The following is a 17,263-nucleotide window of genomic DNA, read 5'->3' as shown; positions in this document are numbered from 1 at the left end:
GTACTATTCATTAATGATATTGGTGTGTTATCCTCGTTAATAATGAATTGGGTTGAGAGATATCTCCCCGTAATTTAGAAACCGCAAAGGGAGTTTTGTGGAGTTGTTACGTAAGGCTTTTGGCGGTTTTTGACCAAGTAACAACGTTAAGCATTACAGTGTGTGTGTGTGTGTGTGTGTGTGTGTGTGTGTGTGTGTGTGTGTTACGTGCAACTGTATACAGTAAGTTTCGGTGGTGTATTTATTATGGCAGTTTTAATGAGAACGTAATTTTATTGTTTTCTGCTACTATTTTTTCTTATGTCAAGGATATCAGGAGCGGTTGCATCTCTCTCTCTCTCTCTCTCTCACCTCATGTTCAGAAAAAAAGTTGAATGTTATCCTTCCATGGACAGCCTCTTCCCTCTAGAATATAAATCGGAGTCCAAAATATACAACGCCTTTTAGTAAATTCCGGAAATTGCAGATCATCTGATGCATTGGACTGAAGAAGATGTACGAAAACATCAAAAATGACTGCCAGAATTTCTAGTTTTCAGCCGAGATTTCTTTTGTCCAAACAAATTCTAGCGTTTCCTTCATGAAAATACTCGAATCAGTGCCACTGTGTGTGATAATTTAGCTCCGTGTACTACAGTATCGCGGAGTAAACAAGATACCAAGGTTTCATACAAAGCCAAGTTGCTCGCAAAACGTTCTGAGCTCAGCCGCAGTGCCGAGGGTGAAATTCCTCGCGACAAACAAATGCTTTGAAAAAATGGAAATCGATGAAATCAAGGCAGAATTTTGATACTAGGCCATCAATCACTCGTTGTTATTTTCAATAATACAGAACACTTTGCCTACAGGGACCGAAAAACTGCTCGAAGGTGTCGTTCACGGAACAGTTCCATTTATACGATACAAGCGAATGACACTCGACTACCTGGCGCCTCGGTCTACTGACCGTTGTTTTACTTGTCTACGTTGATGTGTCAGTACGGTGGAGGCCAGCGCTGGACATTTTTGTAGCTACAAGTCCCAGTTTTTAACCACGTAAGCAAAGTAAGTAACAGATCCTCCTTTGGAATAATGAGCGTTACTATAAACGAGCGATACCGCCAGAAATAACTGAGAAGAAAAAAATGCGATAAAGTAACTTACAAGGATGTGTAAAGACTTCCTGATGTTGATAATCGTTTCAGGCGTATTGCTCCACATAATACAGTTTTTTGTCCTAATTAAAAGTGGGTATTAGTTTTATGAATGTCAAAACAGCTAGCGGGAGGAGTGATGTAAATTAAATAATTAGTAGAGGGAGAATTCAGATCGGGATTAAAAGGTAAGGTGCAGGGGTGTTGTTGGTGGAGACATCCAGCGTTGTCAGGGAAACAAAGATGGCGGAAGGGGGTAAACAACAAGTCATGAAAATTGAAGTTAGAACGAACGCCAAGGGTAGTAGGCATGTTAAACCTTCAGAAAAAGCCAAATTGAAAGAAGTAACAGAAAACACTTTAGAGAGAAGTGACGTCTCCCCGTTAGACATCAAAGAAAGTTAAAAAGTAGGCCAGTTAGATGAAAACAGTAAACTATTAGATTTTGACAATGGCGATGATTTTTCAGCTACGTCCACCCAGAAGGACACAAGTGATACGGAGGAGTCATGCCCGTGTGGACATTGCAAGGTCCAGCTAGGCCCAGAGGACGAATGTGCCGAGTGTGACAAATGCAAAAAATGGTTCTGCATTCAATGTATAGGTGGAAACTTAGGCCTTACCAAGCCTCAAATGAAGAATTTCTTGAGGTCAGTCAAAATGACAGAAAAAGTAAAAGATCTATACTGGTACTGCATGAGTTGCTGTGAGGAAGAAACAACTGGGTTGTGTATAGAATGTAAGAGAGGATACAGACAAAAAGGGTCTGTAAGCCAGGATGAGGTAATTGCTATGAGAAAGGAGATAGAGGACAAATCCCAGATCAACAAGAATTTGGGAAAAATGGTGTATGATGGAATAAAATATGCAGAGAAAGTAAGAAAGGAAAACAAATTAATGGAAGATGAACTACAATTACTCAAAGAAGATTGTAGATCATACAAAGAAAAATTAGAAAGAGCAATTGGAGAGATTGCAGAAAACAGGAGGACAGTCGGTAATCAATGGAGTCTCATAGAAGGCCTGAAAACCCTAAATGAAAACTTAGTGAAGGATATGGAAAACAAAGAAGGTACACCCATAGAAGGCCCACTAAAATAACGTTCAGACCAGAAAGTAACTCGCTTAAAGCTGATGACGAGCAATGCCCAAAGAGCGAAGCCCTGAACAGGGAACATGATCAACAGAGGGAATTGAAAGAAACAAAAGAATCACGGGAAAATCAAAGCCCATTTCAAGATAAGGATAGGCTAACAATAGCTGAGTGCAGGTACTTTAGAGCAGGAAAGTGTAAGAAAGGAAAGTCTAGTGATTACCTGCATAAGTGGAATAGCAGAATCTATAAAAGATCACAAAATAGTCGGTGCAGAAAAGAGGTAAGCCAAAGGACAGTATGTAAGTTCTACAAAGAGGGTTACTGCAAATATGGCAGGAACTGTAAATATAATCACAGATATATTACCCTGAATAGGACTATAATAAGCGGAAATGAAGGAGGCCAAAGAATGGAATGTAGGCAGTTCAAAGAGGGTCACTGCAATTATGGTAGTAACTGTAAATACAGTCACAGAATCAGAAGCTGAAATGGGGCTATGATATACGGAAAGGAAAGGTACCCAGAAGTGAGAGACACATTGACTATGAGCCAGAATAAAGGATCAAGCAGAGAAGAGGATGAGCAGTATATGTGTAGGTTCTTTAAAAATAAGGAACCTTGTCCATGGAATGAAATGGGCTGCCGCTTCAGGTGCTACAGCACACAAAACCTTGAAAGGAGTAGCCAGGTAAGGAAAACCACTAGAGAATACAAAGTAAAAACTGAATTGGATAGGTTAAAAGAGAGAATGGAGGCAGTGGCGAACAAGGTACATTTTTTAGAAATAAGGAATACACAAGTTGAGATGTCAAACCCAGTGTCATGGGTGGACCATACCTAGGGAGAAGTCTGTGGGGATAGGGGCATGTAAGACTAAATACAATAGTAAAACGACAAGAAGAAGTATAAAGGAAAAAAAGACTATACACTAACTGTGGATTATATATTATGTAAATATTAGGGGCATCAAGTCAAAATTAGACTCCTTGAAAGAAATAATAGAGAAGGTGGACCCAGTAATAATGTGCCTAACAGAAACTCACCTCCACGAAAATGAATGTGTGGAAATAACTGGTTACAAGGTGTTCCATAACAACAGGAGGGGAATGGAGGAGGTGTCCTAATAGGAATTAAGAATGAACTGGCAAGTGTCACCGTACACAATAAAGAAGAAAACACAACTCATGAAGCTGTCAGGGTCAGTATCAATAACGGCACAAACAAGATAAGGTTAAGTGTTATATATGCCCCGTAGGAAAATAAGTGCAAAAATGACCACCTGATAAGTATGTACTCCTCAATAGAAGATGAAATAAATAAAGCAGAGGAAAACAAGGAAAAAGTAATGATCCTGGGAGACTTCAACTGCAAAATAGGGAAAGTCATCTCCAACAATAAGGAAGAAGTGACTAAGGGAGGAAAAGCACTGCTGAACCTAATCAAACAAATCAAACTAATGTTATTAAATAATCATAGAAAATGCACTGGAACATGGACAAGAATACAAAATATGCAGAAGTCTATTATCGACTATATAATGATAAGGGAAGAAGATGAAGGAGGACTACAGGTAATGGAAATAGATGAAACAAAAGAAATAACTCCATACAGGATATCCTCTGAACTGGTGCACTCTGACCACTGTGCTGTGAGAGTGGTCATGAACTGACGAATAGTATGCGAGGGAAGCAAGAATGGAAAGTATGTAATAGATATAAGAAAGCTGAAAGATTGCAAAGACAGACAAGCCTTGGTAGAAATAGCAAGAGAAAATGGTCCAATAAAACAGAAATACACCAAATGGCAAACAGAACTGGACAAGATATTGAGAAAGTGTAAGAAAAAAACCAAAGTGAAAAAGAACAAATCAAGAGTATTAAGAGACCTAATGAAGGCTAGAAGGAGAATAAAAAAGGAAGGGAAAAAGTTCATTAGTACAGAAAAGAAGAGGATATGGCAGGTGCAGGAGAAATTAATAAGTGAATACATTATTAGAGAAAAAATGAAGGAAGATGGCATCAGAATAAAGGAGACAGCAGCTGAAATCAAATCCAAAGGGGGAGTAAATGGAGTAGCCTTTTGGGACTTCAAGAAAAAACTTGACGGCATAAAACCAAATAATGTGGTGGCAGTAAGAAGCAAGGAAGGGAAAGTAATAGAAAATGTTGAAGAAATTAAAAGAGAATATGAACAATATTATGAAGATCTATTCATATTAGATAAACCTAAAGATGAAATCAGTAGGCTAGCAGATGAAATTAACCTCCAGTACCAGAAATGGATGTCCATAAGTGGGACAGGAAAAACGGAAAAAATCCAAAAGTCAAGTATTCAAGAAGTGGAAAAAGCAGTAAAGAACCTGAAGAATAAATACACCCAGACTGTCAAGATATAAATAATATAATTATAAAAAGTTTGGGTACAGAAATGACTGAAAGTCTGGCACTCTTAATTGGAGACATTGAAGAGGAGTTAAACACTCCGGATGAATGGGAGAAAATGAAAATATTATCACTGCATAAAAAAGAGAGCAAACTGGAATTAGAAAACAAGAGAGGGATATTCATTACAAGTAACATAAGCAAGGTATTTGAAAAAGTGAGGATGGAAATAACGAAGGATGAGTTAAACCAGAATATAAGCCGGTTCCAATGTGGTGGCATAGAGGGAAATCCACAGTTGATCACCTGCAAACCTTAAACGCAGTGGTGGACTACAACTCACTGTTAGGAGCCCCAACGTACATATGGTTTGGGGATGGTATAAATGCTCTGACAAACGGGATCTGAAGGACTGTATCAAAGAGGTAAAGAAAATTATAGGATGGAAAGATGCATGGTTGATAAGAAAAATGAATGAAAATGGCAAAGCAGTCATAAGATGCCCATCGGGAGAAACTGGCACAATAACAGAAAATGTGAGGCAAGGTACAATTTTTGGCCCAAAGTTATGCAGCATAGTGACTGACGGAGTAAATGATTTAAGCAGGAAGAACGTAACACTCATAAGAAACGTAGCAATAGTCCCTAATATTTGCTGATGACATAATGTTCCCCACAAGCAGGAAAGAAGGAGTAGAAATGGCAATTGGCAACTGCCGTAGCCTAGAGCAGCTTAAGAAATTTACATTTAATACGAAGCCAAGTAAGTCAGCAGTGCTAGTGGTAGATAAAAAAGCAAAGAAACCAGATGTATAAATAAAAACAGAACTTAAAAATGCCCAATTAGTAGCGTGAAAGAATATAAGTACTTAGGAGAATGGTACACACCAAATGGCTCAAAGGAAGCAAGTATTAAAACGAGAAATCAAAAGGTTGAGTACCTACTATGAGAAATCAGAAGATATGGGAACGTTTACAAAGTAGGAAACATGGCACTAGAAGTAAGGAAAAAGATTTATGAAACAGTAGTTGTACCAACCTTATTTGCCAACATAGAGACGTGGAGTAACGTAACGGAAAATGAGTTAAATGCGCTAGAGAAAATGCAATATAGGATCCTCTGAGGAATGTATGAACAACCTAAGGGCACGCTGTATTGGGGAATTGTAGCGCCAGTAGCCTACAGAATTGATTATAAGAAGATAATGCTTTTCCACAACATAATAAATTTGGAGGAGGAAAGATTAGTAAAAGAAATAGTTGAAGATCAGTTAAGAGCCCCATATGGGCAATGTTGGACAAAAAGCGTGGTGAACATATGCACCAGATATGATACAGAAATTAATGGACTAAGAGAATATCACAAAGCAGCACTGAAAAAGGAAATAAAGAAAAAAATTAATCAAGATATCCAAGATACTTTGAGAGAAAAGAGAAAAGAAATGAAGAAGCTGAGATTCATAGACGACTTCGAGGAAAAGAAGTACATAAGGGAACTGGAAATGAAGGATGCTGTGTCATTATGAAAGCCAGACTGAATATGTTGAACTTAAAGGCTAACTTCCGGGGCAAATTTAAGGACAAGGTCTGTGAAATATGTAGAGTGGAGGAGGACACCACCGAACATTTATTCACGTGTAAATTACTACAAAAAGCAGATGATATAAATTTGGGGGGACTGTTATCCCCTAACAGAAAACTGGGAGAATATATAAGGATAGATCTCAAAATTAAGAACGTTCTTAACCTGGAAAGCGATGGATGTCAAAGCTAAGTAACACGGCTCTGCCTCACTTATAAAGAAGAAGAAATGAAAGGGAGTTTGGGTGAAAGTAATTAAAGCTTTGCACCTCATAGTGTAGCGTGCCCGCAACTGTGTTTGTGGAGTGAGCGCCTAGGAACCAGGAACCAGGATATGTAATGCCCAAGTTGCCCGGTATAATTCTTGTTTCTTTTTGAACTTCTACAAAGTTTATCGTGTTCAAACACATTTCCAAGTGATATCCAGTGCTTGTAGTGCAAGGGTGAGACTCACGAACAGTTATAATTCGTCTTGACCGTCACAATTAATATGTTACATTCATACATTTCCCAGTAACTGCCTACCTGTCCTTGAAGAATGCATAATGTCGACTAGATCTCAATAGATGGCGCTACGGGTAATGTATCCCAGAATAACGATTGAATCATATCCGTTCTACAGATAATATACATCCCGTCTGCTACTAATACTTAGGTGACCATTTATTTGACTTGGGAAAGGGGGACAAAAGTATATAGTATGCCCATGCGCACTTGCACTTATGTTGAGTCGTTATAAATTCAGAAGTTTAATACATAAGTATATTTAATTACAGGTGATGATAAATGAGGTCTATCACTCAGTGTTTTTATTCAGACATTATCACTGACATTTTAAGGTTTAACAATTAGTGTTTTTATTCAGACATTATCGCTGACATTTTAAACAAAATTATTCTTTAAATTTCAATGAAAATTACAGACATTATTTAAAAAGAAAAAAATTCTTACATCATTCTTTTGTGTATTTTTAGCGTCTATTCAATAACAGGTGATGATAAATTATGTTTCTCAATGACATTGTTTTTATTCAGACGTTATTTATTGCTGACATTTTAAGTTTTTATTCGGACGTTATTTATTGCTGACATTTTAAGTTTTTATTCAGACGTTATTTATTGCTGACATTTTAATAAAAAATTAGGCTAAATTTTTAAGGAGAATTGTAGTAATTACATAAAAAAAAAGAAAAAATGCTTAGGGTAAACAATCACGGACGATCCATCGTCATCACGCTGGCCGGGTCTTATTCACTTGATATTTAATTGGTGAAACAAGAATACAATTACAACTTTAAGCATACCATTCAAAAGATTGAAGGTTCGTCAACATAATGTGATATATGAAAGCCCCATACGAACTAAAATAAGCATGGGACGCTCTTTGTAAAATATGTTTTCAAGGCAGTTTTGAAATCCAATTTGGCGGCTATCGTCAGGCTGGCCGGTCTAACCACGGACAACCCACCATCTTTCCCAACCTTCCCAGCACTCATTTGAACAGTGTTAGCGTATATATGTAACGTTTATTGATCTTACTCAAGATTGCAGTTGTAATCAGCATAATGAAACAACATTTTGTTGCCTATATTAGTGAAAATATGAAACTTTTTATTCCCGGGGTCATGGTTTGAGCTGAATTCATTTTTACCTTGTAATTGGTGGTTTTATCCTTACTTCCATCACAACTGAAACTCCACAGTGCTTATTTCATTGTAATTATACACATTTTGGTCTTGATTCAATCCCCATTGCACTTGAACCACGTTGCTGTTTCTGGTTCCTAAGTACTCACTCTACAAACACAGTTACGAGCAGCAGACGACAACACTGAATTTGAGGTGCAAAGCTTTATTCCCTTAATTGTTTACTTTGCTCATTATTTAGTTTAACTTTACTTCAAAATGTTTATTTAATTCATGTCTATTATCCCTTTTTTGCAACCAAATTAACCCCGAAAAATTACAAATATTTCGGATGTATACTTACGAGCAGACAACACGAGGAAAAATGACTCATCGTTGCCAATCTAGTGGAGCGTCACACATACGCCGATGCATTTAAAAACTATTTCCATGAATTCTAGTTGTCATAGTAATGCAGTAATGATAAAATTGCTTTAATATGTATATATACTACAAGTAGATACGCTAATTTCACTTATTTCCCCAGTTTTGTGTAAGTCTTATACCCAGTTTGGAGGGTAAACACATACCAATTGACAACACTGATAAACAATTGAAGAGCGCAAAACGCTGCAAAGAATGCCGTAGTCCCCTTGAATAAGTACAAATAAATGCTGGTAAGAGTTCAGGTGTACGATTGTTGTGATGAAAGTGCCCCAGCGTCCATGGGTACAAGTGGTGTGCAGATTTAGCACAGGAAATGGGAAGTTTATTGACACAAGCGACTCTGCAAACATCGAGATGGCGTCAATCTTCTAAATATTTCGAGTTGTAAGTAAAAATTTCGAAAGCGTTTTGGTGAAGTTTGCACTGCGTTGGCCACCCTTTTCATTAACCTCTGTTTAAATCTTAAAATATGGCCTTAATTTCTAACTTTGGAGAAAATACTTACTTCGAAAGGAGAGTAGAGGTCTTTATCTCCTTCTCTCACCAATAACAACTCGTGACTGATGACCATCTCCGGTGTCAGGACACGTTAAAAGTACTTTTTCGGAGGGTGGCCAGCCGTAATAGTCGGTGAGTTGGGCCAGTCCATGCGGTGTTTTACCGTATATCATTCTTTAGTGTATTTTTGGCTTGATTTGATCTTTACTCAGGATATTCAATAACAGGCAGTGATAAATTAGAAGATCTATCAGTTAGTGTTGTTATTCTGACCTTTTAAACAGAAAATTATTCTTTAATATATTTTATTCAGACCTTCTTGCTGCCCTTTTAAACAGAAAATTATTCTCTGATATATAGGGAAAAGTGTAGACAGCTAGATTTGATCTTTAAGAGTGAAGGGTAAGATATTCATTAAAGTCACTGTAACTCAAGTCGAAATTGCATTTCACTACTAATGCCGACTTCAGCGTAGATACTTTTAACTGGCTTTTTTCTGATGTCCAGAAGCTGTTCGTTAAGAAGAACACTCTCTCTGCGGGAGCATTGAAACCAGGGAGGCACAGGCTAAATTCATTAACCTTAGATATGTTTCTGAAAGGAATGCTGTTATTATCAAAGTGGCAGAAAATATCTACCCATTTTCTATCCACTTTCAGATCACCTACTTTCCATTGCTGCACCTTTTCAAGTCAAAAATTTTTTTTACACAAGTAACTTCGTCAAAAAGTTCATTATCATCTATTTCTAAATCAGGTCTTATCCCTTCAATATAGTTCAGTGCTTCCTGGACCTGAGACCAGCATATTGAGTTACTTTGAAGAAGGACCCAATCAAAATTTTGTACTTCATCAAACGGCCTAGTCCGCTGATCTAAGTGTTCTACTGATGTTCCACAAAAGGCCTTTACTGTACTTTTGAAATGTTCAACATTATTCACCCTCCCTTCCAAATCTCGGACCATCTTGGTGATTGTCACTGGGATGAACAGTTCTCTTTTTCGCTCTGCCATTTTCATTTTCAAAACTTTTAAAATGCAATTAACTTCCATCATTGGAAATTTTTTGGGATTCGATTTTCAAAGTGTAATCATGGAACACTACTCTGACTGTGTACAAAATAAAGCCAACCTTCAGCAAATGGATCAATAAAAAACTGCTCAAGAATGGTTGGGCATTTATCCTGGGACAAAAAATAGGCCTTTAATGGTTTGAATAGTTTCAGAATCCTCTCAATAGCTGGTCGTAAAGCAAGCCACCTTGTCTTTATATCCTAATAAGTTTTTGTAGTGCACATCAACATTTTCACAAATTTCTTTCAGTTGCTCCACTCTGACTGTGTAGATGTAGAAGAATGAAAATATCTTCACGGTTATAACTTGAATATCTATAGGTAGACAGTCAGTCGAAGCTTTCATACAATTATTCAAGATATGAGGTGCGCAGTTGACACCAATTAATTTTCTACTTAAAACTTCAAAGCCAAAACCTTAGTGGACAGTTTATTGGAACTAAGAGTTTCTTGTTTATAATCTGAAATAGAGCACTTGTCTCTCCACCAAGATTTTTGATCTTCAATACTTTGACCCTGACCTCATGGCAAGGTGAAAAGTACCTAACCAATAAGGGACATAATTTGATATTTTCATGATTTGAGCAGTCACAATATGAAGTAACACAATTTGCGCGGGACAAATCAGCATTTAACATTTAAGTGCTCTAAGGCATCGGGTAAGAAGACTTTCTTCAAAATAGCCTCCGTCTTTGCTCTGGCACTAGCAAACGTACTTTCAAAACACTTCTTAATGAGTTTGGAAGTGCAATCCATAGAGCGAAATGACAAATTGTGTCGAACTGAATGATATGACCATGTTACTTCAGCGGCTGCCCAATTCTGTACTTTTTCTCCAAATCTGTCCTTCTGTAGGAATGTAGTCACCGACTTGCTAGATGAGGCAGATGCATCGGCACGCTTATGTCTATCGGTCTTTATGTGACGTTCAGTATCATATTTTCCACCATTCGCTATCGAAAAAGATGATGTACACTTTATGCATTTGACATCACTTTCACTTTTTGTTTTCTTTATGAAAGGATTTTTTTCTAAGTCTTTGCTGAAAGTAACTTTCCTTTTAGTTGACATGATTACTGTAATATACGTAATATACTGTAATATACTGTAATATAAAATTTAAGTCTGGAATATAAAATTTAGGTCTGGACTATAAAATTTAGGTCTGGACTATAAAATTTAGGCCAAAGGCCAAGCTTTGCTGGGCCCACCAACCTATGAGGTCAATCGGCGCAGAAAATGATGTTGCAACAATTGTTAGGATGGTGGAGGTTAGGATGGAAGAGAGAGAATATGATCGGAAGTGTAGTAAAAGGAATGAAAGGGTTTGTAGGTTAAATGTCTATGGTGCATAGCGTGAGGTGCACTGGCAGCACTACTCCCCTATGGAGTAAAATTCGAGTGGAATTTGTCTCGGCTAGCTTCTTGTGTTTCTGTTCATATAAAAAAATTATCTCTTTCTTTCAGTAATAAAGTTCGTGTGAAAAAAAAAATACTACAAGCGCCTCAGTGGCGTGATAGGTATGGTCTTGGCCTGCCACCTTTGTGGCCGCGAGTTCGATTCTCGGGCATTCCACTGAGGGGTGAGAGAGGTGTATTTCTGGTGACAGAAGTCCACTCTCGACGTGGTTCGGAATTCACGTAAAGCCATTGGTCCCGTTGCTGAATAACCACTGGTTCCATACAACGTAAAAACACCCTACAAACAAACAAAATTACTCTCTCGTCGCGGATAATCGATAAGAAAAAATATTTTGCTTGGTTTTACACGTGAAGCCCTCAATTTAACTAGCCGGCGCAATACATTATCAACACAGACATGGGCAATTGTAGGATCAGTTGTTCACTGCATCATACGTGTACAGAACGCACATTAGTTCCCTTTTTCTTCCATTTGTTTAAAGAAAACGGAGCATCAAGCTGTGTATGGGTCATTGTGGGAAACCATACAGATTTGGTAAAATAAAACAAAAATCAGCAATTTATATAACTAAATACATATGCAATGGCGGGTAGGGGGGGTGGACAAATGTGGGACATAAGGCAATTTTTTGTAGGACAAAGAGTCAAAAAAAGGGACTGTTCCCCTCAAAGGAGGATGTATGGTCACCCTACTAATACTATATTACTACTGACTACTCGCGCTTTCACAAGATGATTGCGTTATTGTTAACTAGCGAAGAACAGTTGATATTCACCTTTGTTTTTTTTATATAAATATATATGTTGCACTGAAACTATTTGTTTTTCATTATGTTCTAAGAACCATAAAACACACGAGAATTAAAGAAAAAGTGAGGGATTGTGCCCGAGGCATTGCTTGGGCTCCCGTTGTTCAGTAACTGGTTATGGGACAAAAAAAAAAAAGTCCATCTGGAATATACCGGCCATTCTTGATTTTATGCTTAAATCTATAGTTTTTTGGCTTTCTTTTCTTATGTTCTTTTTAGGCCGAAATCATTTTGGTTCGTGAAGTCTCTCTCTCTCTCTCTTTATACACTATACTATATATATATATATATATATATATATATATATATATATATATATATATATATATATATGACGAAGTCCCAACTATCTGGTTAGTACACTTACCAATCATTAATTGTTACCTCAAAACAGCCAGACACCTGAACCTTCATCACAGGTACTAAACGACTGAATACTCTAAAGGCAACAGTGATCCCTTAAACAACTTACCAGTATTGCAGAAAATCAGACTAAGTTCATCAAAACAGGTGTGAGGTAATCTTGTAAGTAATTAATTAAAGGGCATCACTCCATCAACAACTTTAAAAGTCAAAGTATTTCCCTGATTTCAGAAGTCTAAGTACTTCCCTGGTTCTAAGTCACTTCATGTAAATTGAAGGAAAACAGCTCAATTACCACTCTATGTTTCTACCTAAGCAAATCATAATTAAATACTGGTAAAAAAAAGAAAACACTTATTAAAATTTTAAATACTAAAATTTATTATAAAACTCAAAATGGATAGGTGAAATTCACAATATCAGGGAAAATTACTGTTACTTGAAAACAAAGCAAAGTTTAATTCTTGAATCAATTAAGTAAAATTAAATCAAAATTAATTTATCACAAAATAAAAAAAAATTAATTCAATAAAAATTCAAGTGTTAGGCAATAATTAAAATTTGGAAATTAATTCATAAGTGCTAAACAGCAATAAAACTTGAAAAGAATTCTAAGTAAATGCAAATTAATTCACAAGTGTTAAATTCAGTTAACTGTGCAACGATTAATTAATGAAAATAACTAAGTTAATTAAATTGTGAATGCAAATGAAAACACAGAAGATGTGGAAAATACCAAAATTGTAAAAAGCATCAATCACAGAATATAAAATAACACACACTTCAATAAGAAAAATGGATAAATGCACAAAACATAAAAATCACTTCAAATGAAACAAACATAAAACACAAAAATTTGCTATGTGTAAAAATTGAAATCGTTCTTCAAACCACTGTAAATATTAGTTGCAACTAATAAAAATATAACACACTTTACCTTGGTACCAAATTTCTTTCTGCTGCAGCCTGTTTCACAATTTCTCCACAATTCACAATATTTCTCAAAAGAAAAAGGCGCCGTTACACACTTGTACAACGTTTGTTCAGATTCCACAAAAAGCACTAAATAATAATAAATAAACTCTAAGATATATCAAATCTGAAATTTACGAGTGACCAATGTCTAAGTATAAATTTTTATGTTACGTTGATATGAACTCAAAACTGCAGCAGAAAGAAATTTGGTACCAAGGTAAAGTGTGTTATATTTTTATTAGTTGCAACTAATATTTACAGTGGTTTGAAGAACGATTTCAATTTTTACACATAGCAAATTTTTGTGTTTTATGTTTGTTTCATTTGAAGTGATTTTTATGTTTTGTGCATTTATCCATTTTTCTTATTGAAGTGTGTGTTATTTTATATTCTGTGATTGATGCTTTTTACAATTTTGGTATTTTCCACAAAATGTTTTGGACACACGAAAGATGGTGCAATCTTTCTAGAAGCTTCTAATATGACGTAACTTTACAGAAAAATCATGAAATCTACACGTGGTTTCGGCAAGGACATATGCATATGAAACCAGTCATGACATTGCCTGCTCAACAAAGACCCGTACTCGATCGAAGCAAAAGTGCCTATCAGAAGTGATGACAGAATTCCCAAAACACAACGGAGACCTCGAGATCTCTAATCAAACGTGTTGACAGGTTAGGAAAATAGAGCAGAGACTTCGGGGTCTCTTATTGCAAGGCGTTGACATAATAGGGAAACAACTCTAGCTTCGAATGGACAATGATAATCTCTCTCTCTTTTCATTCTATCACATCTATGTTATATATTAACTTTTACCCTATGTTATGCAGAATCTGAACATACATTTAAAGACATCCTACAACTCTAAGCTAGCTAAGAAATCTGAAAAATGTTGCGAAACTCTATATATAACATTTCATGCAGTCTAGGAGAAGATATATGCATTATTAAAGTAGAAATATGTAATATATATATATATGTATATATAAAGATATATAATAGATATATATATATATATATATATAGATATATATATATATATACTATAGGATATAATAATATAATATATATAGATATATATATATATATATATATATAGTATATATATATATCTATATAAATATATATATATATATATATTATATATATATATATATATATATAATATATATATATATATATATATATATATATATATATATATATATATATATATATATGTGTGTGTGTGTGCATGTGTGTGTGCATGTGTGTGTGCACGTGTGTGTGTGTGTATTCCTATTGAGTCAAAGGCATTATTTGCAAAGACTATCTTCATGTTTAGACTGAAAATCAGTCTACACTTCTTTTCCTCCTCAGGCAGGCTTCTCAGGTTTCTTTCTATTCAGCACCCCAATGATGTCATCTTCAAATTGTAAGAGTAGCTGCTAATTCCGCATGTAGTGCTAAAAGATGCTGCTGGTTGATGAGGAACGCAAATGCTATATCCTTATTCCAGGGAAGCTTGCCTGACGAGAAAAAGTCTAAATAAGAAGACATTGCTCTAAGTGGTCCACAATAATAAAAAATGTTGCGAGTTCGTGTATAATTTTAAAACTTTACAAAAAGCTTTCGAACCCTTCCCTGGGTTCGAAAGCATTCTGTAAAGAGTTTTAAAATTATACACGAACTTGCAACATTTTTTATTATTGTGGACCCCTTAGAACATTATATATACTCTCGCGATAGAGAGTTTTTCCCAACTAAGAAGACATTCTGCAAAGAAGGCCACTGACTTCAATGGCAATTGCACAACAGAAAAAACATGCCCAAATAGCACTGCAGTTTTTATTAACAACGCTTTTGGTGTTATCATTTTTAATAATGTTTATCTGTTTGTGTGCTCTCATTACTTGTCTTATTTTTACAGGTTTGTGTTTGAGGCAACGTTTTACATCTCGATATAACATACTCTGCATACTCAGCAGCATCTTTGAAAGTTTTGTGTAGGACGGTGATCATTCATAAGAAAAAGATCTTCCAATGCTAGTGCCATTGAATCTTGAGAAAATACAGGTGAACAAGTGCGGATTATAATTACTATTTTTGTCATGGCGTCTCAGTGTTAATCTCTAACATGGCATCGCCAGGACCAAGTATTTGTCCAGAAGCACTTAGAAACTTCAGATATTACTATTCTGTGACACACTGGGGAAAGAAGGTGCTGTTCATAATATACCGTTTCTCTTTTCTCGATGGACAAAGCAAGAAAATCTCCGAGATTCTCGTCGACAACGGAGTGCAACTTAATAAATCTTTCAATGCCCAGGAAGTCAAAAACCTGACCGACAAGCATCCAGAAGATTTGGACATCACGCTGATGAATAAAGTATGCCAGGCTCTTTGGCAAAAGGGGATAAAGAACCCAAGTTTTGAACTTAAAGCTCTAGTGAAAAAAATAAAAGATGAGAGGAACGTTGTTAGCCATGAAGTGAAGATGATGACGGTCCCAGATTTAATAAGCAAGCTCTCTAACTTTCAAGGAATGCTCGAGGAAACTCTTCGCGAAGCTAAATCTGTCTTTTCGAGTCATGTTGCGGAAATTGTTCTACTCGAAAAGGAGATCCAAGATGCCATTCCAAAGCTGATAGGAAAGATCCGTGAGAAATACGATCCCTCAATCCCGGAAGACTTGCAAAACTTTCAGAAGGAAATAGACGCGTTTGGGAAGGAGCTCTCTGAATACATACAACAACTCTCTCGGAAAGAACTCGTGTCTCTTTACGTCAACCTCTGTCAGATTTCCCCCATCGACTGGCTAGCTCAGTTTAGTATCACATATCCATGTGCCTTCATGGTCTGCGCCAAGTTGGCGGAAAGTAAGGAGTTTCACTGGGGTCTTCATGACAGTGGAGCTATCACTGTTGATCAAAATGGAATCCTGGAAGTTAAAGACCCATCGGGAAACGACCCCAAAGTCGTCATTATCTCTGGTGATGCAGGTTCAGGAAAGACCACGATTCTCTGTTCCATTGCTGAGAAATGGCATAAGAACGCAGAAGATATGCCAGAGCTTTCCTCCTTTCAAATATTACTCTACATGCAGTTTAGAAATCATAACCATGACAACTTTGATGACTTCCTACGAAACTTGCTTCCAAAAACTGTATCTCTGTTTCAGTTAAAGCATATAAAGTCTTCAGTGATTGACTCTAAATGTCTAGTCTTGTGTGACGGGTATGATGAGTGGAATGAGAAATCTGCAAAGCTCTTTGAAGAAATATTATCTCTTCCTTCTAAGAATATGAAGATTGTTGTCACCACACGACCAGGGAACACTGAAAGACTAACAGAAATTGTGAACAAAGAAAAATGCGTCAGAGTCAACCTACAAATTTTAGGTCTTCAGAAAGAGGATATGAACTTGCTTACAGAAACACTCATTGGCCATCTGGTGAAAGATGACCAGACCCGAAAGGAACTGAAAAGTGACCTGCTTCGAAAAATAGATGAAATGGACGCTAAAATTAGGGTCATCCTGCAGACACCATTGTTTTTCAATCTGTTTGTTCTTCTTCATATTGAATGTCAGGATCTGAGCAATGAAATGAGCAGTAGGGCATCACTCTAAACCCTGCAAATCTGAAGACAGCGAAGAGTCCAAGAAGCACATGACTAAAAGAATCTCCAACAAGACAGGAATCTCAAAAGAATCACTGGAGGAATTTGATGCTTTGTACAGAAAATGGTCTCTGAAACACTGTATTGAGGAGCAAAACTGTATAGAAAATATTAATGGTATGAGGAAGATGTAAAAAAAAAAAAAAGATTTAAATCAGAGATAAGATGCCAAGAGGTACTTGACAACTTTGATGCCATCA

The 17,263-nt window shown here is 36.3% G+C and overlaps 1 protein-coding gene across 1 annotated transcript; it reads left to right on the top strand.

Moving 5' to 3' along the window:
• Nucleotides 1-915: 915 nt before the first annotated feature.
• On the top strand, nt 916-17,013 carry LOC135226010 (uncharacterized). Its single transcript, XM_064265488.1, has 2 exons — nt 916-1,044; nt 15,313-17,013. The coding sequence occupies exon 2, from the start codon at nt 15,520-15,522 to the stop codon at nt 17,011-17,013; it is 1,494 nt and encodes a 497-aa protein (XP_064121558.1). The 5' UTR covers nt 916-1,044; nt 15,313-15,519.
• The last annotated feature ends 250 nt before the right edge of the window (nt 17,014-17,263 follow it).

This window comes from Macrobrachium nipponense, chromosome 14 (genome assembly GCF_015104395.2).
Source record: "Macrobrachium nipponense isolate FS-2020 chromosome 14, ASM1510439v2, whole genome shotgun sequence".
Lineage (NCBI taxonomy): Eukaryota > Metazoa > Arthropoda > Malacostraca > Decapoda > Palaemonidae > Macrobrachium > Macrobrachium nipponense.
Note: the sequence above shows the minus strand (reverse complement) of the source record. Positions and strands in the feature narration are given on the sequence as shown.